This window comes from Pinus tabuliformis, chromosome 7, assembly GCF_031772625.1.
Source record: "Pinus tabuliformis cultivar Carrire ecotype Pingquan chromosome 7, CPIR1, whole genome shotgun sequence".
Classification (NCBI taxonomy): Eukaryota; Viridiplantae; Streptophyta; class Pinopsida; order Pinales; family Pinaceae; genus Pinus; species Pinus tabuliformis.
Window position 1 is genome coordinate 1,407,607,790 of NC_142293.1, and position 27,766 is coordinate 1,407,635,555.

A 27,766-nucleotide genomic window follows, 5' to 3' on the forward strand; every position below is an offset into this window, starting at 1 on the left:
ATTGAGAAGCTGGCTATTGCTTTTGGGCTTATCAACAAGTTGCTTCCAACATTTTAAGGATGGGTTATGTTCTTGGGCAGTTTATTAGTGATGGCGCAATCATGATGTAATTCCTATATGAATCACCTGTGTAAGTAAATACTAAACTTTAGGTTAGTCTACTATCTACTTATGCTTCCTATTGTTACACTGCAGAAATAGAACATGTAATATGATGTGTTGTTATTCTTAAACTAAAGTTGGATTGGTGATAATAATGACTAAACTATGCTAGTTGGAGAAACATTCATGTGCTGAACTAAATATACATATCATGGTTAGGTTTCCTCTTAATAATTTGGATGGTATTGAAGTATCTTGCTTATTTTGCCTCTATATATTTTTTATGGAATTCAAATGTAGAATCCAACTCGATTCTCACTTCCAAGTAAATCTCGTCAACATTGGGTTGGATATACATTACCTTCAAATTAATTTAGTTTCATCATATTTTGTGCATTAATATGGAGATTCTATGAAAATTCCAAAGAATGAATTCATTTTCCTAAATGGAGTTATGTCTTCTCTCTCAATCGTGCATATGACCATCCCACAAACGTTCCTTTTGATTAATGTACACATCTATGGCTTACCGATATATGTACCGATCGATGTCTTCAATGTTCCCATGGTATGTTAATTACACTTTGATTGGAAAGGAAAACAAGGGTTTAGGGAAGAATTGGCTATAACCAAGAAAAAATTAGCTAAAAAAATTGAAAGAGAATATGTAATGGATGTCTTTATCTTCAAAATGGTTTAGCTGGAAAAAGGCATGATGAACTATAGATAACTAGAAGATAAATAGAGGAAGACCTACCTAATGTACAACTAATAATAGGAGGGAAGATTTATTTTGGTAGGCAAGCACTTCAAGCGAAAGAATATAGTACTTAGGTAGGGAATCCAAGCTCAAGGGGATAAGGTTCTTAGTGTCTGTCTAGTTTAACAAGGTTAATTGGGTAGAGAGAGCTTCAAGTGTAAGGTTGTAGCTTTTTTCCTTGTTTTCCAACACTCCTCTTTTAGTGTAAGGCACCCTCTAAGTAAGTAACATGTTGTCACAATGTCTCCATTGCTCTAAAGAAGAAAGGTGCATAAACATCTAGTTAAGGTCTAGATGATATGTTTCTTGTGATCTTTGATATGCATTGATTTTTCGAGACTAAGAAGATTCAATGGTAATTTCATGCCCTTCACTCAGTCACCTTTACAGATTACTTATTCTCAATATTTCTTTTCTTAAGATTCTTTGGAGGATACTTGTGATTTTTCAATTTTGATATCACTTATCCACTAATTTAAAAGTGGATTTTTCAATCTAATTTGGGTTAGATTCATGACTAATATAATGAATGTGCTTTAAATAACATATCTTTCAGGAATTTAATAAATTATATATTTCATATAGCCCAGTATGGACTTTATTTGATAAAGTTTGTTTTGATGTAAAATTGGAACTAAAAAAGAGGAACTATAGGGTTGTAAAATACAAGGTACGTGGTAGGAAAAGGTATAAATAATGGAATGATGGAGTCCTTGCATAAAACCTATCCCAATGATTGAAAAAGAGGCACATGGGGTTTTCAAAATAAAAGGTACATGCTCAGAATGAGTATAGGGAATGAGTTGAGTTTGTACATAGAAAATGCAATGTCAATTCTTATGGCACTCCTATAAAAAAATTATCATGATAACAAGTATGAACTGCAAACCCCATGATTTTATAAAGACATCAATATGAGTGAGACTATTAAAACAATTAATAGACCACTGAAATGGAAATACCTATGGAAGATTTTTTCCATAGTGATCTTGAGAAATATTGTACGCTGATTGTAGAATTTATTTCAACACTCATTGTAAGAATGAACGTGTTTTCATGTTGAGTAGTAGTGATACAAAACAAGAAAAAAATATATGATATGATTAATTAATTTGAAGAAAAAATATTTAACATGTTAAAAGGTCACATCAGATTTAGAAATAAAATTACTTAAATAAATTGGAAATGTTTACCTCAACTTAGCCACATGTCTCACAATGTGAGATAATTCAATTTTTCTAGTTTTAGTGTACTTTAGTTCTTGGAGGAAAGAAGGGCATCTCATATCATAGGCCTTTTCATTTCTTCCCCGTGACAACTAACCATAATAAGCATCCATTGATATTACACTGTTCAAACCTAATGAAAGGTGGGAATTTTTCTCATTTGGTCTTCCAGGAAGAATTGTTTCCATTACTGGAGACCCTGGTATTACTAGATTATCCAGTGGTGAACTAGGATATTACATCACAAGGGCCATACTAGAATGGCTCCCATAATATCCTAGATTTACAACACCGATTTTGGTATCAATTGGTAAAACCATTTCCCAACAATCCCCAAGGATTAAATATTAAACCTATATACATTATCAAATAATAAAGTGACCTTGTTCGTATTTCTAATCCCTAAATCTGCAATTGCTGCTACTTTCCACTCTTGCAAAAATGGTTCAAATTTTAAGAATTTTTCTTCTTCACACCAAGAGGAAGATAAATGATGACAACATCAGTGACAAATATGTTTCCATTATGTGTCACAACATTTACAACATAGTATCACTACATAAATTTTGCATCCCTGCAAACGAAATTACTGTCAAACCTTGGATTACCATTTTTCCCTTAATTGACAACTAGACGACATTCAAGGTCTTCATCAGAAAATGAAATATACTTGTGATTAAGAAGGATGTCAATACATCCAAAAAGAACCTCTATAATAGGGGAGTACCCTCACACCATAAGTCACCCCCGCACCAAGCATCTCTTCTTTCTCTTCTGCAGTATAGTTTGACGAGATCCTCAATACATTTTCAAGAAATAATATAACATGGAAAATGGCATTACAAAGTGGCCTCCCACCTTAGTTTTACATCTTGCAGATATGCTATGAATGTCTGTTACAAACCAACCTTCCATTCTACACATGTACCACTGTAACACTTTATATGGAAGGTCACTGAGCCTAAAATGAGAATTCAAGGAATTATTAATTGGAAAACCAATTGGGAGAGTAAGTACTAAATACATATGATAGTTATGATATAATGAGGCATGTGTAACATATAAACTATTGGAATTTAAACAATATATTCTATGGAAAAATCAATTGCAACTTTCATTAGTGCATCATGATAATTCATGATTGAAAATATTCAAAAATGAAATTTAACACAGTAAGTAGACAAAGTCATGTCCATGGAAATTACTATGGCTAAAGCCTACACATTTGACCATTGCAAATAAGGGTTCTACCATGCGTAGCTATGACATCTCCCCATGAATTCATGCTTGAAACCATAGTATTATCAAAATCCATTGGCATTGCACCATGAGTGAGGTACCTTGCCATCCTTGGAAATAAAAGAGAAGTATTCATAGCCTATATGGTATCCACTTATTTCATACTTGGAAGCATATAAAGTAGAATCCTACATATTTTTGTAATCCATGATACATTGTAACAAAGGTGCCAAAGCCAAGCTCTCTCACTCTCAATTCTCTAAGGTGAGCATTTTTTACTATCTCATAAAAGGAGGGAATGCTCAAAACCAGACTAATAAATTTCATAATTTCAGAGAAGCAATTGTAAAAATTACATAAATAGTAGTTGGATTTCAAACCAAAACAATTATATGACATTGGAAATAAAAATAGGTCTAAAACAACTCAACTATGGAGTTTTAATAAAAAAGTTAAAATTGTAGATGTATAAAATGTTCTGATCAATTTTGTTTTCTTTTGCCAAAGTATTAAAAATAATTACATTTATAAACTACATGGGTAAAAGTCGCACAAAGATATAACAATTCTATTAACATATGGGAAAATTGTCACATTTTCAGAGTATTGTTAGAGATCAAACTCATCTGCAAGTAATTCAGGGATATTGGTGATAAAGTATCAAGTTCATAATTAAATCCAACTTTCAAATATTAAAGAAAAGGAGAAAACATGAATTGAGTTTAGACAAGAAAATAGAAAAATTTTCCTTAATCCACTTCATCAAGAATAATGATAATGAACACAAATTATGTACGATTATGGTAAAAAAAATTATGCATGATTACAAAAATAAAAAAAGATTGTACAAGAGTACTGTGTCATAAGTACACTTTCTTGGTAAATGTGTGGAAATTGCAAGTTAAACAATTCTATTAGAATAACACCATAATATAAATAAATGGATTTATATGACTTTTTCATTTGTTGGATGTGTAAGTGAAGGAAATCAATAGCATTGAACAAAAAGCTATTGGATTCCACTAGTTTCCATGTCGCTGGTTTTTTTGATCTGTGTAACAAAGAATTAGTTAAAAAAAAATCATAACATTATCAATTGAACAGAGGACATCTTCGAAAGGAAAGATGTTATATGTTAATGTACCTTTCATTTGTCAGCCGACATATAACCATACATTATCTTCATTTTGTATGAACCTGCTATGAATTTTCATATCATGTAACATGTAGATAGTGGTAGCTTTTTGTTGCAGATATGATTCATATGACATGCGCTTTAAATCAAGAAGTAAATCATGTAGTAAAGGCTCCCTGATGGTGCAATGCACAATGTTGTTTGTAATATATTGTATTGTAGCATTTATACAATGTTTGTATATGAAAGGGCAAGTGTTGTTGCATTTTGGACAATGAATTGTTCCATTGTTGATCAGTGTGGATGAACTGATAGCAAAGTTACAAATAGCACAAACAGGTTTAAATGGAGTTGAATATGAATTTGATTCCATCAGCATACCTTCGACTTGTTCATAAGATATTCAAATTTTAATGTACAATATTATATATGAAATACAAAGTTAGCAAGAAGAACATTATTGTTATACTTACGACATTAGTAGATATAGTTAATTTCTTGAGATTCTTTACTACATTTGTGTTAATATCATTTATGAAGGTTTATTCTTTTGTTTGAAATATTTCTTCTTTGACATCTTTCATTTTTGTTCTATTCTTGAAAAGAATAAGGGGAAACTCTCATTTCTACAATTGTTGTTCCATTGAAAAAAAGTATTGTTCATATGCATTGAACAATTGCAACTGCAAGAGACAAATTACTATAGTTATATAGTGAATTAATGCATATTATCTATTAAAAATTAAGAATAAGTGGTTTGTAAATACATACTATTTCGTATACATACTCAAAATCTCCATCCTTGATATGGACTATGTATTGTAATCCATCCCTTTTGGCCGGTGTAACAATTGCACTGATTGTACCCGTTGGGTAGTTATGTTCTTGTCTGCAAAGTTCTTAATGGTTGTATCTGGAATGAAACAATATACTTCTCAAACTTCATGCATGGCTTCTATGATGCTTGATTCATCAAGGGAAATTATTTTATCACATTCACCATGATCATAAACAAGTTTAGGTAGTATTATGAAATTTCTAATTGATATAATTCTCCTTTGTGAAAAAAAAAATCATGTCGCTCAATTAAGTATCCAAGTATGGTTAATTTTATCATCATCATTAATTTATAATCTATCAAATCAGCATGTCATATTTGACATGCTTTGTTTTCTTTGTTGAGCTATGTGCTATAAACAACCATTATGTCTCCAACAAACAATTGTCGAATTCTGTGACTGTTTAAGTCTTCTATTAATACTTTTAGTGGGGGTATTTTCTTTTTCCTTTATAAATTGTTTATCTATATACTTCTATAAACATTTCTATAATGATATGTTTTTTCCAAAAAATTTAGAAGTATAAATAAATTACATTGTTGCATTGCATAATCATACCTTTTTAATGCATCATTTCTTCCTGTATAAATTGCTTATTTATATACTTCTATGAACATTTCTATAATGATATGTTTTTTTCGATAAATGTAGAAGTATAAATAAATTACATTGTCGCACTGCATATCCATACCTTTTTAATGTATCACTTCGTAAAATGGTTCATTCGTTTCTTGCTTCTTCTATTTCATTTGCACTAAAAATAATAATTTCATATTTCAATATGATTTGGATATTATCACATGTATTTTTCATAAGCAATGAATGAAGAGTTTATAATAACTAACCTATACATATATTGTTGTTGTGTTGTCTAGGAGGACTGAATACTAGTGCTTTGCTCACTTCTCCAACATTTTTTGGTTTATATGAATTTAATTATAAATATATATATTAATTGATTGTAGAAAGAGAATGCATACATGGTGGGAATTAATATTGTAAATACAAATGAGCATATATGTATAGTTTTCATAAACATAGCTTTTTAGAGCTTATGGTTGGCTTGCATTCTCTCTTCTACTTTTTCATTAGTTGTTACTATGTTTTAATTACACAATAGTAACATATTTTTAGTTTGATTTTCAAAATGTGAAAATATATGTCATGTTTAAAAATTATTTGTCACATTGTATTCTAATTAGTTATACAAAATATTTTCACTGTATGAATGTAGCTAATTTTTGACAAGAAAAATTGAAGTAAAAGAAATGGTGGAGATGATTATCAGCACATTGTTTGGTAGCTTCTTATTGAGCATGTTCTTTGGTGTGGCCAATCACTTTTTCTTTTTTCTTTAGTTGTTTGACCTATTTTTTCTTTTGCTTCTTCAGTGGATACCCTATTATAGTTGTAGAATAACATCAAATATTTAGTTCAATTTAAGAAATGTATGGATATATATTATGCATATTCAAAATATTTGGTAAAACAAACATTCTAAATACCTATCTAGATCCTTTTATTATAGCTACATTATAGATGTAAAGAATAATGGAAAACCAGAATATAAAAAACATATAAAAGAAAATGAAAAAGTAGATACCTTCTTGTTTCGTATTCCATGTCGTCATTCTTTTTTATTTTTTGTTTTCATTTAACTGAAAATGGTTTTATTGGTAGAATCTACATTCAAGGATATATGAAGTCATATATGTAAATGTATAATAGGATGCATAATATATATGGTCACATTATTTGGTTTATTACGGATAGGAATATGCTAGCATGCTTTAGTTAACTAAAAATGGAAAAAACAAACTCTACATGTTTCAAATGGTATCAAAATTTGTAATTACATAATGTGTTTCATATGTATATCATAGGCAAAGGACAATAGATATTGTTTCATGATCAAACCAATATGTGTCTAATAACACAATTTTGTATTGTATGTTAGTTACATTTGACCACACATGGTCAATAAATGATTTATGCAAGCTACTATTTTTGTTGATGAGAAAATGAAGATTGGAGTTGTTCACGTAGCATTCTAGTTCTTTTGTTTTCTGATTTCTTTGTAACATATCAATATTGAAGTCTCCCAATATAATTAGGATATCCTTTAAATCTAGATGGAAAAAATGTTTTGCAATGACATTAAGAATATTGTTTAAATTTGCATGTGGTGATGCCTATATATTGAGTATTGCAATTTGTGATCTGTGAACTATTATTTTTTCCAACAATGCTTCTACAAGTCACTCTTCAAAATGGATGTGTTCAAGCATAGTTATATGTTCTTTTGCAAAGAAATGCATATATATTGAGTATTGCAATTTGTGGTTTGTGAACAATTATTTTTGCCAACAATGATTCTACAAGTTTCTCTTAAAAATGGATGTGTTCAATCATTGTTATATGTTTTTTAATGAGTATCATCAGTCCATGCTTAATGCAACTTGAGATGCAGTTGAAATTTGCGAAGTACTCATTTTTCATACACAATGACATATATGTTTCCTATAAGCATAATGACATATCACATTGTGTCACAATCACTACATATGTCACTAATATGTGCACAATTTATGAGTGTTTAGAGAAGGAATGGAGATGGATTACAATGATTGTATTGATGAGTATTCATATTCTAATTTCCATTTTGAAGTGCTTTGCAAACGTTGCATTTCACAATTTATTTTTTGCTTAACCTTTAAATGATTGTTTGTGAGAGCATTCAGAAAATATAATGTCTATGTTTCTCACACATGATATAACTGTGTATACTAAGTCATGCACTTATATTCCAGTAGGGTCAAATGCAAACCGATCCAAGGTTAAACCCTGTGACCTATGTATCATGCGTGCACATGCAAGTTGGCTTGGGAATTGTTTCCATATCTTCAGATGATGCATATTTGGCATCATACACATCTCTTTTGATATTCATAGTATTGGTGTCCAATCATGTGATATGTGTGAAGTATACAAATGAGCTAGTTTTCTAGATGGTCGATGACCCATATCAGGGTCATGGAACTTAATCCATAGAACACCAACCATATCTATATGGGTATATGATTTAAATATTCAATCTGCACCATTTACTAGTCCATCTTGTGCATCATTATTTCAATCATACATTTCAACTAACATGTTAAACTTTATCACAATTTGGCAAGGAAAATTAGTTGTATGTTGATGCCTTGGAATATTTCCATTATTCTCTTCATCTTTGTAAATTGCATAGATTAAAATTTTATTGCCATGGATGAGCACTAACATTTTCTTGTTATGCATTGAAATGTCCTTGTTTTTGTAAAATAAATAGGGAAATGTTGGATCATTTGGTACAGGGCACATGCAAGTTGTATTAATATATTTTATATCATCAAATGTTTGACTATGTATTGTCATTCTTTTAAAATTGATATGAATTTGTTGTCTGTTTGTCACATAGTCATATGTAATGGAAGCACTTGACATTATCTTTCCAGAAATCATGTATTATTGTTTGATTTTTGATTCTTGGCTATTCAAAAATTAGAGAGTCTTGAATAGGTTGCGCTTGGTATAAATCACCACAAAATATCATGTCAATGTTTCCAAAGTATTTGGTTTGTACATGTTTTATGTTTCCAAGTCTATTTTCAATAGAATATAAGAACCGAATACCGATAATTGAGGCTTCATATATAAAATCTAATCACAGTTCTTGATAGAACTTTGATAAGTTGTCTAATACTTCTTTGTTGAGTGGCAAGAATTGGGACTTGTTAAAAGGAATTAACAATTCAAATGGATTTTTGTTCCACCTACATTATATACATCTTTTCCTATATATGCTAATATTAGATGTAGTTCCCCACTCTAGTTGACTTACAGTGATATGACTTTAAGATTTATTTATCCTTAAGGCCCACACTCTATTCTTTGAGGACCTCAATTTGAGGATCCAAACAAATGACTCTATTATTAGTGGTTGTGATGCTTATGTATGTTCTCCATTGATATTATGATGAAGATAACATAATGGTTGTGCATGTTTTTTTTTTTTGCTAAGTAAGGTTAATCTATTAAGAGGAAAAAAGATATTTACAGAGAGGAACTAGCTGTAAAAGAAAACAGGCTATCTCAGCTTGCCGAAAAACTAGTTCTAAGACTGCCCCAACAGAGGGGAGACCAGTCTGATAGTGCGGGAATTACAAAAAGAAGAAGGACATGATTGAACATTTTCCTTAGTTTTCTAAAGAGAGCTAAGAAAACAACATAAAACCAACAATTCATCCTCCTGGATGTACCTACGTGGACAAAAAAGAGGTGGAACCAAACATTAGATGAAGTGCCACCTGGCATTGGTAATTTGGTTGATGAACTCCTCCATGGCAGGTTCCTCCACCACCGGGCAGCTCCAATCTTCATGGTTGTCTGGCTAAGATTGCTCGCCTTCTCCTCTTCCTTCAGCCTGCTGCGTGTTCTCCTCGTCCATCTTGCCCACTTCCATGGCTGGCTTGGCATGCTGAGGCTCTGAATCCTCCTGCCTTGCCCTCATAGCCTCCTTCCCTTTCCGCTTGGGCTTTCCACCATGCACAATTGCCTTGTCCCTTCTTTCGTTCTGCTGGTCTCTGCGGTGACTGGGCTCCGGTTTAGGCTCATCGCCTCCAGGGCAGGGCATCTGGGCACTCTGAATCGATTCCTCGGAGAAGGAGATAGAGATGGTGCCAGTGATAACTGGCTGGTTGAGAGTGCCGCGGAAGTGGAAGAGCATGGTATGGGGAGAGGGGTGTTGGGGTAGAGGAAATGGAGCTGAGCGAAGGCCTGCTCTTCCTCGTCCGCTTCTAGTGTTGGGATAGCGAGGATTTTCCGCAGAGGAAGAGGGAGAGCCCGAGGTGCTGCGTCTCCGGACTTGCTGTCAAGAGCTGCCACCTCTCGAACCGCCCCTTCTGCTAATTAACCGCTGTCTCACCATGATGGGAAATGGAGCAGAGAGAGTGCACAGGTATTTCGAGAGAGGAGAAAAGAGAAAATTTGGAGCTGGCGGAGGGCGCGTCTCAGAAGCCGAGCATGACCCAACAGCGTCCCAAAACCCACCTTCGCCCGACCAACAATGCATATGAAACTTCCAACCGAGACCATGGCTATACATGAGATGGATTACCGCCAGCTCTCCTCAACTATCCCCCGCCATAACTTCTGCAATTAATGGAGCTGAAGCCCAGCTATACCTGAAGCATGCGGAGGTGATGGTCCGGTCCAGGTTTCGGCTGTCCATGCTGCCATCCCACTGCTTGAGACCATGTGAACGCACCCTCCTCTGTATGAGGCTCGTCCCATCCTTATCCAGGTGGTGCTGGGCTGGCAGGTGTCGTCCTGCTTTGCCGCACCCCTGTCCCATCTCCTTAATTACCAGCTGAAGCACCCGCATCTGGGGAGCCTGCATCCTTTTGGACCAGAATGTTGCATTCCTGTTTCTGTTCATGATTCTGTATTATATCTAGGTCCCCTGTGAGGAGAGAGTGCCTATTTTCTACTCCCAGATTGGCAAGGAAATCCGCTACCTTGTTGCTTTCCCTTCTAACATGGTTGAGAATGATTGCTCTGTTGGAGTTGAGAATATTTTCTATGGCTTCCAATCTGGCCTCAAGTCTCCAACTAGTGGAGATTTTATTCGCATGAGCTCCATTGAGCAACTGTTTGGCCATGTTGATGAGGAGTTGGGAGTCTCCTTCGATCTCCAGAGGCTGGAAGTCATGGTGTTGGGCTAAGAGTATTCCTTGCCAGAGCCCCTCCAGTTCAGCTGAGTTATTTGTGTCCCATCCTATGTTGCCGAAGTAGATTAAGAGAGGAGAACCCTTATGATCTCTGAAGATGCCTCCAAATCCTGCATTCCCTGGGTTACCCTTTGAAGCTCCATCAAAGTTGAGCTTGTATCTGTGTCTTCGGGGGGGGAGCCAAAGATTCGTGTTGATGCTTTTTTTTCTGATAGGATTGTAGTCTGGGATTCCTTGCTGGAGCTGGAGGTTCCAATTTTCCCATATGGTTTTCTCATTAGCCAGCGTGGGAAAATCATCCGGATACCATGTTTTAAGCGACAAAGTTTCCTCGAGGTTCTTGCCGAACTTGTCCCAGATGATTTCTGAGGGAGTACTTTGGTCTTTGAAGATACGCTTGTTCCTTTCTTTCCATATAGTCCAAATGAGGAGGCCAGGTATGATTTGCCATAGATGGTTGAGGATAGCGCTCTTGTAAGGACTTTGGTGCCAGAGGCGCATGGAGTTGATGATGTCCTCAGAAGTTCGGTAATTTCTTTGACATCGGAAGCTGGTTTTCTCCCACAGCTGATTGGCCAGAGAGTAGGAGTCTAGGAGATGTTGTATCGTTTCCTCTTGGGAGTGACAGTTGGGGCATATGGAGGGCCCCTGTATGTTCCTTTTTCTTAAATTGTCCCAAGTTAGTATTTTTCTGTGCCCAGTGAGCCATAGAAATATTGAGACTTTGGGCCAAATGCCCGGGGTCCAGACCCTTCCCCAGATGGGATCCTGAGGCGCATCATCCTGGCATTTGATTTTGTAAGCTTCTTTCGTGGTGAAGGAGCCCCTTGGGGTATATCCCCATCTCAATAAATCTTGACCTTCGGTGTATCTGATTCTTCGTTTTTGGAGCTCTCTTTCCAGATTTTCTCTTGTCTGGTTATCAGTGTTTCTTATCAGTCTTTCTGGGTGCTTCCATTGTCTGTAGCCTTGGTTGATCTCCTGTGACCATTGTTGTTTGACCGTTTCCCTTTGTCGTTCCTCCCAATCATAGTTGGGATGAAGATTAAGAATGCTTTCAAGCTTGGGAAGCTGATTCCAAGCGTCCGTCCAGAAACGAGCTATATTACCACTTCTGATCTCCCAAAAACTATGTTGTTGAATCAACAAGAAGTGTTGACTGGCGGCATTCCACATCAACGAGCCTTTCTCAACAGGGGTGAATCTGATTAGCTCCTCCATTGGTCTGTGGTTGGCGTATTTGGCTGTCCAGATGACCCCCCAGGGCTTGTTTGGTGCTGTGAGCCATTGCCACCAGATTCTCGCTCCCATGATTTCATTGCTGTGATTTGGGTCTCTCAGACCTAAGCCTCCTTTTTCCTTGGGTTTGCAAACTGTAGTCCATTTTACAAGGGCCCATTTGCGATTTGTCCCATGAGTTCCCCACAAAAAGTTGCGCTGAAGATCTCTGATTCTTTTGAGTACCCATTTAAGCGTTGCCAGGATTGAGAATAGATATAGGGGCATTGCCTGAAGCACCGCTTTGATAAGGACTAATCTGCTGGCCATGTTCAGAGCTCTATAGGTCCAAGAGGAGAGACGAGATTCTAGCTTCTCTAAGAGCCTGCGCCAGGAGGCATGCTTAATGGCAGAGTCAATGAGAGGGGCGCCAAGGTAATTAGAGGGCAGGGTAGCTATGGAGAAGCCAAGAATGCGGGCAATGGCCCGTTGAATGATGGGAGGCGTATGAAAGAAGAAGATTTGCGATTTGGCTTTATTGATGCTAGTGCCTGAGGCGTCTGAAAAGTCCTTCAGAAGGGCTTTGAAGGTGGTAGCTTCTTGAACAGATGGGTATCCAAAGAGCATGTTGTCATCCACAAATTGTTGGTGGGTGGTAGCAGGGGTATTGTGAATGGAGATTCCTTTAAGGAGCTGGGAGTGAAGGGCATGCTTGATGAGTCTCCCTAGCCCTTCTGCCATTATAACAAAAAGGAACGGAGATAGAGGGTCCCCTTGTCTGATGCCTCTGGAGGGGCTGAAAGGTCGAGATGGGATGCCATTAATGAGGAGGGAGAAAAAGGTGGAGGAGATTAAACTTAGAACCCAACGAACCCACATTGGTGAAAAACCAAAAGCATGAAGCATTTTTTGAATGTAAGTCCAACTTAATTTATCAAAAGCTTTGGAGAGGTCAATCTTGAGAATCATACCTGCCTGCTTGGAGATCTTGAGGGAGTGTATGATTTCATGAGTGAGGATAATGCCGTCTAATATTTGTCGCCCTTCAACATACCCTGATTGTTCCGGCGATATGAGCAGGGGTAACAGCGGCTTCAACCTGTTTGCTATGACTTTAGAGATGACCTTGTAGATGACATTGCAAAGTGAAATTGGGAAAAATTTATCCGGAGTGATGGTGCTGTCTTCCTTGGGGATGAGAGCAATGAAAGTAGAATTGAGCGAAGGCAACAACCAGTGAAGAGAGCGGGATTCCTCCACTACTTGCCATACTTCCTCTTTTATGAGCTCCCAGAATGAGTGGAAGAAGGTAGTGGAGAAGCCTTCCAGACCCGATGCTTTGCCTTCCTTGAGCTGTTTCATGGCTAAGTCCACCTCCTTGGGTATTGCAGGTCGGAGAAGAAGTTGGTTGTGGTCTTCTATGATTACTTTTGGCACATATTGAGTAATCTTTTCTATGGCATTCCTTCTGTCAATTTGGGGTTTTCGAAGGACTTCTTGAAAGTAATTGGTGAATTCCTGTTCGATCTCTGCATGGTCCTCCAATCTTCCCCCCCTTGCGTTTGGATAAAGTTGATAGTATTGTGCGTTCTTCTTTGTATTGTGGTTCTGTGGAAGAATTTGGTGTTTCTCTCGCCTTCTTTCAGCCATCTGATTCTGGATTTTTGCTTCCAGAGAATCTCTTTCTGCTTGTTTCTCTCCTCCATTTGATTATGTATGTGCTTCTCTCATTCCAGAGTTCCTTCCCTGTACCCCTCTGTTATTATCTATTGCTGGAGATCCCTCATTTCCTTGTTGAGGTTTTGTTGAGCTTGAAAGATGTTGCCAAAGGTCTCCTTGTTCCATCTTTTGATTTGAGTTTTGAGATATTTGAGTTTCTGTTGGAATTGGAACATTTTTTATCCTTCTGGCGCCGTGAAGTTGTTCCAAGAATGATTGATGAAGTCTTTGAAAGCGGGATGAGATAACCAGCATGCCTCAAATCTGAAAGGACGTCTGGTAGAGTTACCTGGTCGCTGCCATTGGAGTGCAATAGGCCAATGATCAGAACCAGAGTAGGGGAGGATGGATGCTGAGAGGTCGCCTCCGAGATGTATTGCGCTATCCGAGATGAGGAACCTGTCAAGTTTCGAAGCAATTTGAAACCTCCCAGCCCTACGATTGCTCCAAGTATGCATACCATTGGGCGTTTGCATGTCGATGAGCATGTTATTGTGGATGAAGTCTTTGAAGTGGTCCGCATCCTGATCCAACTTGGCCCGACCTCCTTTCTTTTCCTCTAACTTGGTGATCATATTAAAATCTCCACCTATGAGCCAAAGAGGATGCTCCCTGTTGGAGTTGAGAATTGCTATGGTATCTAAAAGAGCAATTTTATTTGGAGCATCCTGTGGAAAATAAACATTGGTCAGGTGACCATGTATGTTGGTACCGATTATATGGAATGTTTCCTGGATGATATTGTGGGATGCGTGAAAATTTGACAGCAATATTGCTTGCGTATTCCATGCAATCGCTAAGCCTCCAGATGCGCCTGATGCATCCACTGCCACTGAGTGACATCCTGGCCATGCTTTTGAAAGGATGTTTCCTAGGGTGTTACTGTTGCACTTTGTTTCCTGCATGAAAAAGATCTGGGGTTGTTCCTGCCTTATCATATTTTTAATCATTCTGAGTTTCCCAGGGCTATTGAGCCCTCTTACATTCCATGAGGTGAGCTTCATTGTTCACTGTGTGGAGTGGGCCTATAGTACTTCGTCAATTTAGCATATCTGCCTGAGTCGACCAGGATTTTCCCTACTGCTATAGTTCTCTGGAGGTCTATCTTTCTCCCTCTCTTTTTGGAATCCTTTCTAAGGAGGTTTCCATCCCATTGGCTTCCTGGTTGTATACCCAATTGTTGCTGCTGATAAGCTCTGGATAGTATAGTTTCCAGAGTACTGAGCTGATGCTCTTGGATTTTGTCATACTCCTTCCTTCTACATGCTTGCTCCAATCCAAAAATGTCTAGCCCTTTTAGATCTATGCTCTCTGGTTCTTCATCCATATGCTGCGCTTGACTGCTTTCCTCTGAGATAAGCGCTAGTTGCCAGGATTGATTTTGTGGTTCATCCATCTCCATGGCTTTGGATGTTCCCTCAGGGGTTTTCGAGTTTGCTATGGGAGTTCCACTTGATTTGGTGGGCGTTCCCTCTACTTCCATATCCTTTATTCTCCCATCGAGTCCCTGTTGGCTCTCTTTGGGGGTTGCATTGTCATTCCTGGGGAAACGAGATGCTAGGGAGGAGCCAGGGGGGGGAAGGAGTGCAGAGGAAGAGATGGGAGGGTGGTCATGCTTCGAGCTTAAGGGTTGCTCTTCTGTGGCTTGCGATAAGATTTCAAAGCTATTACTCGTGGTGGGGATAGAAGTCGTTTCTTGCAGGGGTTTTTTCCTAGTGGAAGGTTTTTTGTGCGCTCGTTTGCGAGTAGGGACCTTGGTGAACCCATCTTGGGCATGCAGATCAGAGGGATCAGAGACAGAGGCTTTGGAATTTAGTGGACAATCCCTGAAGAGATGCCCATGAGCATGACATTTACGGTAATGAAAAGGAACATGTTCATAATCCAGGGGTTGAATCCATTCATAATCATCATGGGAGAGACTTACCGAGTCCGGTAGGGATTTATCCAGGCGCATGAAGACACAAATGCGGACATAGGATGTGTATCTTCGGAGCTTTGTCTCTTCAGCTGCTTTTACGAATTCCCCCAGTCCATTTCCAATGTCTTTGAACATCCATTCATCCTAATATTCCTCTGGAAGTGAATACATTCGGATCCACACTGGAGCCTAGGTGAGGTCTTCCTTATCCGGGTTAAATCTTGCTACCCAATCTCTTAGATACAATCCTGCTGAGTTGAAAAAGTATGGCCCCTCATCCATGATTATGAACTTGTCTTCTAGGCACAGGAATATCACAGTGAAGAATCCCTTTGGTCCCAGCTGCAATGTTATGTGGCCCTTGGGTTTCCATTTAGCAGCAATCCAGCCATATAAGGCTTTTTCGGTCGGCCAGAAACCTATAAATTTTCCTATGAGTGCATGGTCCGTCATATATTGGATTCTTTCATTGATCTTCTGACCGGGCAGTTCTATCTTGGGTCTTTCAGCTGCTATTGGTTTGCATGTTGTCGAGGTGACCTTGGTCGTTTCCTCTGTCTTGTCTTTTCCTTTTGGTATTTCACTGTTCTTGTCTGACTAACTGGCAGGTGCATTGGGCTTATGCTGCTGCATCTTCTCATTATTTTCCGCCTCTGCATGGATCGAACCGAATACTAGAGACCCCGTTTGCCCTGGCGGCGAGGTGTTGGACGAGGGGGAGGGCTTTGAGCCCCCCCCCTGCGGGGGATCCATACTCTTTGTTGTTTTGCCTGCGATGCTCTGTCAATACCAGGAGGTCAGGCCTTCAGTGGGTACTGTGTTGTGCTGGTCTGCGCCGTTTCAGAGAGTCGCCAGAACCCTAATTGCAGAGCTCCTTCTTGTGATCTTCATTAGAACCCTTATATTATCCAAATATCTCAATCTTATTACTTAGGGTCGACATGCGAAGATTCATATTGCAGCTTATATCTGCAAATTATGCTTCCCGTCATGAAAACCTCTCCTCTACAAGATCAAGAGGGTCATTCATTGTTGTGCATGTTATCTATTGGTATTATGATGATTGTAGAATTACTGATTATGCATGTTCTCTATTGATATTATGATGATTGTAGCATAAATGGTTATGTTTAGTATCTATTTAAATTATGATGATGATGGCAGTAAAGGATATGTATGCTCTCTATTGATATCACGATGATGATATCTTTTATGGCTAGGTATTTTTTCTATTGATGTTATGATGTTGATAACTTTGATGGATATGTATGTTTCCTTTGATGTTATGATGATGCTAGCCATGATGGATGTGTCCCCTATGTTACCTACTTGCATTAGTTCTGGTTCACAATGAATAATGATGCGAATGACTAAGTGATGTTGATGATGCTATTATGACAATGACTAACACTAAGAAACCATGTTACTGATGATTATTGAATATGGCAAGAAACCACCATAGGCACTCGCATATGACAAGTTGGCGAAACCTGGTTTGATGAAAATTTATATTTTGTCTTTGAAATTCTAAGTCAATTTTGAAACCTGTTATATATGTTTATCTATATCGTGATGATATGTTAGTGGTTGCAGGGACAGATTAGTTTCTTGGCCGAATGACTCACATATGGGTGATGGGTTGTACAATTGGATGGAACTGCATGGGAGGGGTGGTCCGGTGTCCCTGATCTCACCCACTAGCGCTCCCGCCATGACTTGGGCTAGAAAGGTTGAAACACCTTCGCCTTGAAGATCATGATGTCATGAGGGCAAGTCCCAAAGTTGGGTCGCTCATGAGGATTTTATCGAGGGGCACGCATCAAGGTGGATTCCTTGATCACCGACACAATTAGTCTCACCATAGCAGGAAACATAAGAGATGGTAGTGGTCTCTGTAATTACACCTATACTTTCCCCTTTTAGCCATTTAATGCTTGAAGGGCAAGTGGCGTGGCACCTTTGGAACTTCAAGGGAATTTCTTGAAGCGCACAACCAAGTTGGAACCCTTGGCATCACAAATAAACTGTTAGGTGTGACACCTTTGGAACTTCAAGGGAAAGTCTTGAAGGGCACTGCCAAACTTGGCACCTTTAGAATCATTAAAATAAATAAATTAATAAATATAATAAAGATATGAAAACCAGGTAAATTCACATCAAGGGTAAAGGATGTTAGAAACCGAGGTAATTAAATAAAGAATAAAACTTGGGTTAAGAGGATCATAGGAAGAATTAAAATATTTTACCTTCAAAACTCTACTTTTCCAATGTTGGAAAATATTAGGTATATAATGAAGTTTAATTAGGTAAAAAGGAGAAAGAGGGACATAAATGTAAGGATAAATATTAATCCTAAAATAGTTAAACCTAATTAAGAGGATGATGGTGAATTAAAATAAGATTAGTAAATTTAAAATTTAAGTAAATAATTTTGGAGACCCTTGATGAGAAAGTGACACATGGGTGGGTGAATAATCAAACTATTGAATTATAAAAAATAATTAATTATGCATTAAATGCCAAGTGTCACCTAGAAGGACTCCTATGAAAGAAGGGGTAGGCCTTGGAAGAAGGGACTTTTTTTACCCTATTGTTGGATGGATGAGACTATGTGAGGGACTTTAGAGAGGGGACTCTTGAGCCAAAGAGTGCTCTCCTCAACTGGCTATTACATTCCTCCATTGTACAACCCCATTGCAGCTCGGGGGTTAGCGGGGAAGGAGAGTACCCAAGGAGTAGGTTGGGAGGTCAACCGGTGGGTCATTGCATTCGGATTAAGCACGTCGAAATTCACATTGGGAGGCAACTGAAAAAAAAGGAGGGAAAATAGCGGAAATTCAAGTTTGAATCTCATCAACTGGTGAACGGTACCTATGTTATTATAGTATTCTTTTGTATGAATTAATTATGGTTTTAGTCAATAACATGTAAATTAGATGATATGTTCAATAAAGTGAAATTCAGGAAAGTTTTATATATTGGTTAATATATCATATCACATTACAGAATTGTATTGTACATAGAGTTACATCATGACACACTCCCTATTATAAATCCCCCTCAACACACCTACATAATCTCCACCACTTCCTCAGGATTAAGACTAGAGCAGGAATAGAAATCAAAGTCCCCATCAACAAGCTCTCCAACCCATTCGTACAATTCATAACCTTGCTAGATTGGATTCATCTGCATATTTTGAGTTCCCAATGCTATTTTCTTATGGTTGTATTTTAGTATTTTAAAAAAAGAAAAATTTATAGGGTTGGTTCCTATGTTGAACCGTTGAGACCTATGGGCCCATGCATGCATTACTAGTTTTGCTAAATATCTACTACATTCTACCCTAAATTTATAAGAGTAAAATGTAGATAATTATAAACATAAATCTAACAAATATGTTTTAGTTAAATACAAGTCCGAGAAAATATGAAACAACCAATGCCTCCCTAAACGTACTTCATATATTTGATTTGAGTATAAGAACAAGTTTGGGACAATATGAATGTTTGGTACAACTGAATATTTCTGAGACTTCATCCTTAAATTGAGTAACATGTAATAGAGGATAATTTTCTTCCATAAACTTTACATCTGCCCGATCTCGATCCCAATAAATATGTGTGGTTGCAAGAAAAATCACGTGGTGTGGGGGCTCTAGAAGTTTGAATGTTGTTTATGGTCCAATGCATTCCCGCATCAAACTCACCTTAGGGTCATTTGGATCTCCTTTGTTTTCCGGTAAATCAATTTGTGAGGATCCTACTAGTGTACCTTCACTGTTATTGGTACCTAAATTTTCTGGATCTTTATTAGCAGGTACAAGGTCATTGTAATCAATGGTCTCTTCTAAAAATAGCTATTCTCACTCACACTTGTAAAAGATGACACAACCATCATGTTTGTGTCCACATCGTTGGATATATACACTTGAATACCCTTCTTTGTCCATGTTTCCTTCATAAAAATTTTCAAATTCATCTAATTCCTGTAGACATAAGAAGTTAGCCTCCAAAATTTTTAGTAGTGCTAGGAGAGATTGTGAACGTGCCTTCCATTTCAGGAAATGTGATTGAGAGTGTGGAAATAATTTTCTCTTTACATATACGTGAGCAAGAACATCGTATGAGACAATGCGAATAATGGACCCCTTTAATATGTTTTTGACAGCCCATTCCTTATTATCCACGAGAATAAATTCAAGAAAGCATGGTGAGAGTGATCCTGTCATTGGTCTTGAAAAGGCATAGGGATTAAATAATTTAAAAAAAAACCGCTCAAACCACATTAAATTTGAAAGACATTTAAGAAAGGTAAACAAATTAGAAACCGAGAACTGTAAAAAAATAAAAAAAAGTATAAGTTTCAGTTGTTAAGAAGGAAAACTAGCAAAACCTATTACCGATTCACTTATTTCACCCTGTGAATAAACAATATTACATAACCATCCAAACGAGAAAGCCAAATTCATAAAGAGCCACCACATGATATAACTAAAAACACCCATTTCAAAATACTTGATGCAAACTGGGGATTTTAAAGTACAATCAAACAGGAAGTTTTCCAAACTTGTGAAAAAAGAATCCTTGGATTCCACCACTCAATCAATCCATATTGTTGCTCTCCAAAATTTTATAGAAATGTTGTTCAAATCAATATTTCCATTGCATACTTACAAAGAAAGTTTAATATTTGAATCTAATACCATGGTCATGATACAAGCAATGCAATTCCAATGTTTAGCCAATATAGTTTACTCATCATATCTGATTCCTTCAACCTCAACCTTCGCCAGAAAAGAGCAGTGATTCCAATGCTTTATTTTATTTTACATATCAAAGCGTTCGATTCTAGATTTATCTTTATATCATTTTATTCTTCAAAAGCACAAATAGGTTTACACTTCCACTTGATTCCACTTCCATTTAACTGGTTGCCATTGTTAACAGGATGGAATTGTTGGAGATAATTACGTGAGTTAAGATGAGTTATTAGTTTGAGTTGTTCAGAAAATTAAATTCAGCTGTCAGTCAAGTGTGAGTAAAGTGCATGTTATATGTCCAGCTATGCTTGGTGAGTTGAGTGTGTTAGTAATGTGTGTGTTATATGTCCAGCTATGCTTAGTGAGTTTGAATGTTTATGATCATGTACATTTGATCAATTAAATCACTTCCAAAACATTCCATTAGTAATGCTCTAACATTTATTTGTTAAATAAATGGAACTAAAAACTCAATAAATCTTCAGAAAAGTTGTCTTCACTTTTTAATCTATACTTGCACGTCGAGTTGTGTTGGTTATATTATTTCTTCGCAACTCGGAGTGTAAACTCACTGCTGTATCTTCCAATGAGTTATTATTATGTTTGCTTATGGAACATCACGCATGGTTTCCAAGCCTATACTGCGGAAAAAAATGCAAGCAGTATACAACTCCCAGAAATAAAACATCTTGTAAGATTAGCAATGGTGATTTGTTCTGGACTTGACAGAGAAGAATTGCACTAAAAGAATTCAAGTAAAACATCATATGCAAATGTTGAAATAACAACTGCAAGTTTTTATTCTTGGATTTTTGCAATAATTCCAGGGCTTTCTCATTTCTTTCCACAACATGTTCAGGGTGTCATTCAAAGGGCCAGTATAAGTCTCGATTTTGCAATCCAAACTCCACCACAAAAATAAGTGCATTCTTCAGAGGCAACAAGGATATTGAATTTTGGAACAACATGGGCTATTTCTCTCACTATTAGAGCTCCATTAAGAGGAGAATGCCTGATGGAATCCTTTATGTCTGTGAGCCATTCTATCATCCTTCCAGATCTCATATACCCATTTGTATTCTTCTTGTATCATTTTGGCTTATTGAACTTCTGTTTATGTCTAATTGTAGGCATATTTATTCTACAAGTCTAGTTTGGGATTTGTCACAGAAGGGATTGCTTGTATTTATTATGCTAATTTGTACCATGCCTTGTGGATTTGCTATAAAATTTGATTTTTACTTAAAACTTTTTTATTGTGACTAATTTACACTCTTTGAGGATGCAAATTAAAAAAATGAATAAACCCTCAAACTATGAAATTATGTTCTCATGCTTATGTAGATCACTTCAAAGTAACAAAGAACTGTGTTACTGAGATCCATTATCATGTACAATTTGGCAATTTTTTTAAAAGAGACAAAAGTGATTTTTATATGGTAGCAACTCTGATATTAAAGGTGAACTTGAACAACTAAAGCACAGTGTTGAAATATTGTTCTTAACAACATATTTTTGTCAAAGACGATGAATGATTGGTTGATTGAAGAGTAAATAAAATGACCATAGAGTGAAAATTTAAACTTCCAAGAAAAGAATTAAAACTTTGAGTTGCATTGATTGCTTTAGTGTAGTAAATTTTTACAAGAAGAGCTTGTTGCATTCAAGAAAATAAAAACAACCATGTTCAAGTAAAATAGGTAAACAATTGTCATATCTCCTATAAAAAGAATTTTGCATAAATACTAGTGGGCAATTTACTATTGGTAAAAATGCTTCTTTACCCGAATTTAAATAATATCTCAAATAACTCTTGCACTATTCTAGTCATTTACGCTTCATGCATGCTAGTGAATTCTTGAGAATGAAGTCTGGAAAGTTGTTGAGGAATTGTGACAATATCAAACCATTGTTTAAAATTTTCTAACTTTGGTGCCTAAAAAAGAGAAAGTATAAGACCCCAATGGCTACAAACTTATTTCGTTTATTTTTTTTCGAAGGGAAAATCAGAAACTTTCTATTAATAAAATAAAAGGTTACGTAGAGTAGATGCACAAGTGTAATATAAAAAGTTACATAGAATAGATGCACAAGTGCGTACATGAATTGTACTAGGGGACCAATGTATGTGCTTAAAGCACTCACGTAGATAAAGGCTACAAAAAAAATACATTTATCTATATAAACTGGTTTTTTCTTTTTTGCCTTTTTCTTCTGGACATTTTTCCAAACCCCAAGTGATGGAATAGTGGTAAGAATTGCCAACTCATTATTTATTAAAATGTTTGAGGCTTCTTTATCTGAATATGAGATCTCAAAGACATGAGATCGCTTAGTTCCACCTATGCCTTGATTGTGGTTGTTTTTTGCGTGATGATTCTTAAGGATCAGAACCGCTTCTGAGTTATTTGGATTCTCTACTTGTTTGTTTGTTCTAAACCTCCTCCATCTCTTCTCCCTCCTCTTGAGAACCTTGTTGATTTTTCATCTCCAAATGTTGCTAGGTCTCATCCATTTCTTCATCCTCAACATTTAATGGACGAAGGTATGGGAATTTCCATCCTTTTTTCTTTTTTGGTCTCTTTTGTGTTCTTTTCTTTGCTTGTGTTCATGTGCTCTACAAGCACCTTGTTTGATGGAATATCTCACATCTAAAGCCAGCGTTTTCAAAATCTAACCACTATGTCCACTTGAAGTCTTCATTAATGTCTTTTACAAAATAATTACAAAGAATATAACTAGTAGACTCATGCCATTTATGCCATAAGATTATTTCCTCAGAGAAAATGATTTTTGTAGAACATTTTCAAATAATTGATGGTATCATGGTTGCCCATGTAGTTATTGAGTCTCTGAAAATCGCTAAGTAGGGATGCTTTTAAAGAGATCCCTGTATATTGCTGGAATTGAGATATCTTCAGCCGGTGCTATTGTATGAGACAAGATTAGGCCTATCGTTGCCTCCATGAAATGGAGTATGAATAAGGTATCCTTTTTGTGATATGTATATTTTTTATTCTATTATTTTATTTGATGTCTTGCATGAACAAGGTGCTAGTGAGATGACTTCTATTGTGACATGATTTTTAAGCTGATACTAGATATGAGCATGATGATATGTTTCTAATCTAGAAAGAGCAGGAATGATTAGAACAATCACCCAAATCCCCCCCCTGTCTGAGCTCCTAGGGTGAGGAATTGAGATGGAGGGCCCCTGGGGTTGAGTGATCTCTGGACAATAAGGTTGTAGATTTTTCTCCCCTATCTATTACCCATAGTGTGTGTGTGATCCTTGCAGGTTTTGACAAGTTAGGTGTTTCCCCCTCTCTTGGTCTTTGCAGAGTATACCCTAGTTGGCATCATACCCACAAGTTGGGCTTGTTGGGATTGTCCATCCCTGTCTAGCCAATAGGTTGAGGAGGCTTGGGGGTGTGTGATCCTTACCTTTGGTAAGTCAAGTGTCTCACCCAAGCTTGGATTATGATGTAGGTGTTCTACCACATGACTCTTGAGGGCCATAATTGGGAAGATTAGTGGGAAATAGGATGGGTTGATATGTGCTCATGTATATCACCCATTTATTGATATGGGATTGAATATGATTTGCTCCACCATGATATTCTAGGTTGAAATGTGTTCCCTGATGTTATTTTTTGGGTTGAAATATTCTCTCCTATACTATTTTAGGTTAAGACTAAGTTCCCTCACATAGTTTCAGGTTGACATGTGCTCCCTGATGTCGTCTTGGGTTGAGCTAGACTCTCTAATGTTGATGTGGGTCATAAAATTATCTCCCCACTAATGTTTCTCGGGTAGTAGCATTGGGCTCCTTACTGGCAGTGATTCAGGTGGTAGAAGTGGCTCCCCGATGAATAGAGGGTGGTACCATATGCTTCCCTCCGATATCAAATTCATCTTCTTTTAGATTCGAGAATGTTAAGAATACGAGAAGAGATAATCAAGAGATAAGAAGGAAGAAATATAGATGATCCGAGATAAATAGTGATGGAATTTGATGATGAGATACTTGATATTGGATATGATTTGATGACAGGATACTTGTGATGATTACATGATGCTGTTGAAATTAGATTCGAGAATGTTAAGAATATGAGAAGAGATAATCAAGAGATAAGAAGGAAGAAATACAGATGATCCGAGATAAATAGTGATGGAATTTGATGACGAGGTACTTACGATTAGATACGATTTGATGACAGGATACTTGTGATGATTACATGATGCTGTTGAAATTTCTCCCTCACTGAGAGGGAGTGTTAATTTGGTAGCTTAGTGACAAATTCCAACCATGGGATGTGATTCCTCTTTTTGATAAGACTAATTTTACTATTGAAGTGCTCAATAGCTCAGTTTAGACAAGGGAAAATGTATTTTTGAATTAAATCCCACATGTGCATATTTGATCAGGTCGACCCTAAAACAAATTGGAAACCCTTTGAAATATATAAATAAAAGTGACCTCAACCTCATTTGGACATGATCATGACACATTATTCCATTTTCTTCTTTGGTTTGGCTTGTACAGGTCCGAGGCAAGTTCACAGAGATTGGTTAACACAGGTTCGAAATTGCAAGGTTCAAAGCTTGCATCATTGTTTTCAAGGTTTTGGGTCTCAATAGCAGGAATGTCGTGGAGACATTTCGACTGCAACCATACGAATTTCATGGAGATATTTTGACCAAATCCTTTTAGCCACATGCATGAAACATATTCCCTGCCACTAGAACCTAAAGGTTGAATTTTTTAGTTGACCTAAGTTTTCCCCTATTGACCACAATGTTCGATAGTTGACTACCGACAATGAAAAGAGGTTCCTGAATCAAGGTTTTTGGATTATTAGCATGGTTGGGTTCATCTTATGGATATTTTATAGTTGACTTTGTCGGATATTGCTGAACCATTCAAGGAAAATCTAATAAGAAGAAGAATTTGGAAGGGTTTTCCCTATAATTGGTTTTTCCTTGGTTTTTGACCAATCATGTTGTCTCTATGTGTGAATGATTTTCTTCTATTGTTCCTTTATGTTTTGTTACATTGATTATATTTTTCTTTCTACATAATTCCATATGGTGCATATGGTGCTGAATAATGATGTAAATCTAAATAATGATATGATTTTATGCGGTGAATTTAAATGTGAAAATAATGAAATGAAATTATCAAATCAAATTAAAATATATCCCTAAGAGAAATTAACAATTTTAACAAGTATCTAGAATAATAGAAATGATTAACAAAGCAAAGTCGCATGCTACACATGTTGATTTTTTTTCTTAGTTATTAGTGATTTTAACATTGATATTCAATTAGAATGACCTTGTAGTAGGAACACTCTCTTAGAATATATGGAAATATAAAAATTATAAGAAGTAACAACTAAATTATGTCCACGATAGAAAACAATAATAAATCATATCTAACCAAAGTTTCCATTTGAACAATGTGAAATCAATGTCGCAAAAGCATATTGGTTTGATCATAGCATAATTTATGTTTTGCTACCCCTCTAATAAAAACATGGTATATGCTTTTCTAAATCTTTGATCACAACAAAATCTCAATTTATGTGCATCTCCCATTTACTCATAACAATGTAGGTATGTAACAACACATTTAATACCATTCTTCTTGTTTTAGGTTTTAAACAATGTTTTAAAAATAAAACTGGAAATAAACGCATCCCACATGTATTTTTGTTTCTACATATTTTCGTCCTTACTTGATATTTACTATTGAATACAATATATTTCTCTTGCCAACCTAAGAGGTTGTAGCAATGTTTTATGTATACAAACAATATGAAAAGGCAAGAGGACATTGAGACAAAATATATACTATGTCAACTTGAAAAGGGGAAGCATTATCTATGTCTATTCTTATTGACTTGATTAAGAAGACATTATTCTCACTTTCACCCACTAAATATCGTTGTATACACAAAAACACAAAGAAGATCTTCAAATAGAAGGCAAACATAGAAAATTTAATCCAATAAAAGTAAAAGAGCTCAAAATCTTAAAAGTAAGAAGATTCTTTCAATGTGTACAACAATTGATAAAGCACATGGACTGGAACTATCACACGTTGAATTAGTTGACACAAGACGAGTGATGACAGTGCCACACAACCTAATCGCACATATTGAAACCAAACTTGTTGTTGGTCAAGGATTTTGCATCACAAATTTCAAACTCTCCCCAAAAGTAGAGTATAATTATGGAGACTGTAATTGCATATTGGTCTTGCATGTTACAAGTACATTGGAAAAATACAACTTGCTTTTAAATAATATAAATTCTTGCCGACCACAACCATAAAACAAATAACAACCAGATCTACCTTTGCAGTTGGAATAATTGTTTCACTTGTAACGTTCACAAAGTAGACAAGTGTGAAATATGCAATAGAGATAAAATATCGAAAATTAGAAGAAAATAAAGAAGCAATATGTACATACTCAATCATGCATACCTTTGTGCATTTACATAAAATAATTTTACCATACTCAATCATGCATACGTTTGTGCCTTTGCATAAAATAATTTAATATCACATGTTGTTCATAATAATGCATTTTCAAATACAAGTTTACTAGTTCTCTATATTTCTTTCATGTTTCATTTCAATACAATGAGCATACACAGTTGGTGTTATTTTGAAATCTTTTTAAATGAAGAGGAAAATAAAACAAATCATTGTGTACCTACAAATCAACATTCATAAGACTCAACAAATTTATTTCTTTAACAAGGAAGTTAGTTTCACAAAATATAGAATATAGATTTTACTAAATTTTTTAATGTTTTTATAGAATATTATATTGTAATATCTAACAATTTAATTATATTGAAATATTAACCAGGTTTAGGAGATGTTAACAATAGAAAATGTCCATGCCAATCCATTTGTTGCAATTTGTAGCATTTGTGGTTTTCCAAAAGAGACATTTGACATGGTTAGTCGTGATAAACTCCATTGTTCTACATGTCAACAGTTGACAAAATATGAGTGTTCCCTTCAACTACAGTGCATCATTCAAACAATAACATATT

At 36.2% G+C, this 27,766-nt stretch overlaps 1 protein-coding gene and 1 pseudogene across 1 annotated transcript; both read right to left on the minus strand.

The window, feature by feature from the left end:
• Positions 1-14,188: 14,188 nt before the first annotated feature.
• LOC149252927 (uncharacterized) lies at positions 14,189-15,013 on the minus strand. The gene has a single exon (XM_089454312.1). It carries the CDS (start codon positions 15,011-15,013, stop codon positions 14,189-14,191), a length of 825 nt encoding a protein of 274 aa, XP_089310438.1.
• Positions 15,014-16,527: 1,514 nt separating this feature from the next.
• On the minus strand, positions 16,528-20,218 carry LOC149252928 (carbon catabolite repressor protein 4 homolog 4-like; annotated as a pseudogene).
• Between the last annotated feature and the right edge of the window lie 7,548 nt (positions 20,219-27,766).

Coding starts and splice junctions, on each gene's coding strand:
- LOC149252927 (XM_089454312.1), bottom strand. CDS start 15,013: ATGAAGCTCACCTCATGGAATGTAAGAGGGCTCAATAGCCCTGGGAAA.